The 1006-nt window shown below is 67.7% G+C and overlaps 1 protein-coding gene across 1 annotated transcript; it reads left to right on the top strand.

The window, feature by feature from the left end:
* On the top strand, positions 1–423 carry TraAM80_04952 (uncharacterized protein; the record flags this gene model as incomplete). The annotated part of the gene is made up of 1 exon (XM_029381851.1): positions 1–423. A coding segment is annotated over one exon (423 nt), but the record flags the coding sequence as incomplete, so codon positions are not given.
* Between the last annotated feature and the right edge of the window lie 583 nt (positions 424–1006).

Below are 1006 nucleotides of genomic sequence, written 5' to 3' on the forward strand. Positions count from 1 at the left end.
AGCAGCCAACCAAAGCAACGCCCGGGCACCCCCAATCTCTCCAAGCCTAATTTGCGCCGCCGGGACGCAAGACACGCACAGCAGAATAAAATGTGCCCCGGCGCCTCCTCACTCAGGCTGCTGCGAAACCACGGCATCTTTCTCCACCTTGCACCACCCCCTTGTCGCGAAATCTGTCGGCATCAATGTCTACCGTTCGCCCAGCGGCACGGAAAGAGAAGCGGTGCGGATGCCGCGCCTCTCGCCAAGAAACCCTTCAGAGAAGGCTCCCCAGCCTCTCCGAGTCAACAAAAATTAGTTCGACAGGGCGCTGGCCCCGGGCACGGTGAAACTGGCCCGAACAAAATTTGCACCGCGCGCCGCACCCATGCACTTCCGGAGCGCATCGCGCGAAGCGCCCACCGCCGTGGAGGGCGCAGGTGACGCGTGCGCCCGCATTCCCCCTTCCCCTGCAAGCGGCACAGCGGCTGCTGGGGGGCGCACGCCTACCTGCCGGGGCACCCACCACGGCGCGCGCTGCTTCCCGCACCCGGGGCGCGCCGCCGCCCCGCCCTGCCTCTACCCGACGCCGCCCTGCCACTGGGGCGCGGGTCTGGCCGCGCCTCCGGGTGCCCGAAACGCCGGCTGCTAAACAAGCGGCCCGAGAGCAGAGCAACCGCTTGGGCGGCACCCGCCGCCCCCACATCACGCACAGCCCACCCGGCACGCGATGCGCCCGCAGACAATAGGAGCACTTAGTGCACCCCGGACCCCAGCAACACCAAAAAGTAGAAAACCTCTGCAGTCGCTGTGGGGGCGGAGGGCCGGGCAAAGAACGGCCAGGGCGCCCCTTTCGATGGCGCACGCGCAACCAGCCGGGTGAGCGGATGTGTGCTGGGCCAGCGGGGGCACTGCAGACGACCGCATCGCGCGGCGCGGAACCCGGTCTCTACAAAACCATCCTGGCACGTTGACCGTCGCAGCGTGCAGTTGCGCTGGCGCAAGTGGTGCCGCGTTCTGCTACACT

This window comes from Trypanosoma rangeli (assembly GCF_003719475.1).
Source record: "Trypanosoma rangeli strain AM80 chromosome Unknown Tra_15.4_contig_00153, whole genome shotgun sequence".
Lineage (NCBI taxonomy): Eukaryota > Euglenozoa > Kinetoplastea > Trypanosomatida > Trypanosomatidae > Trypanosoma > Trypanosoma rangeli.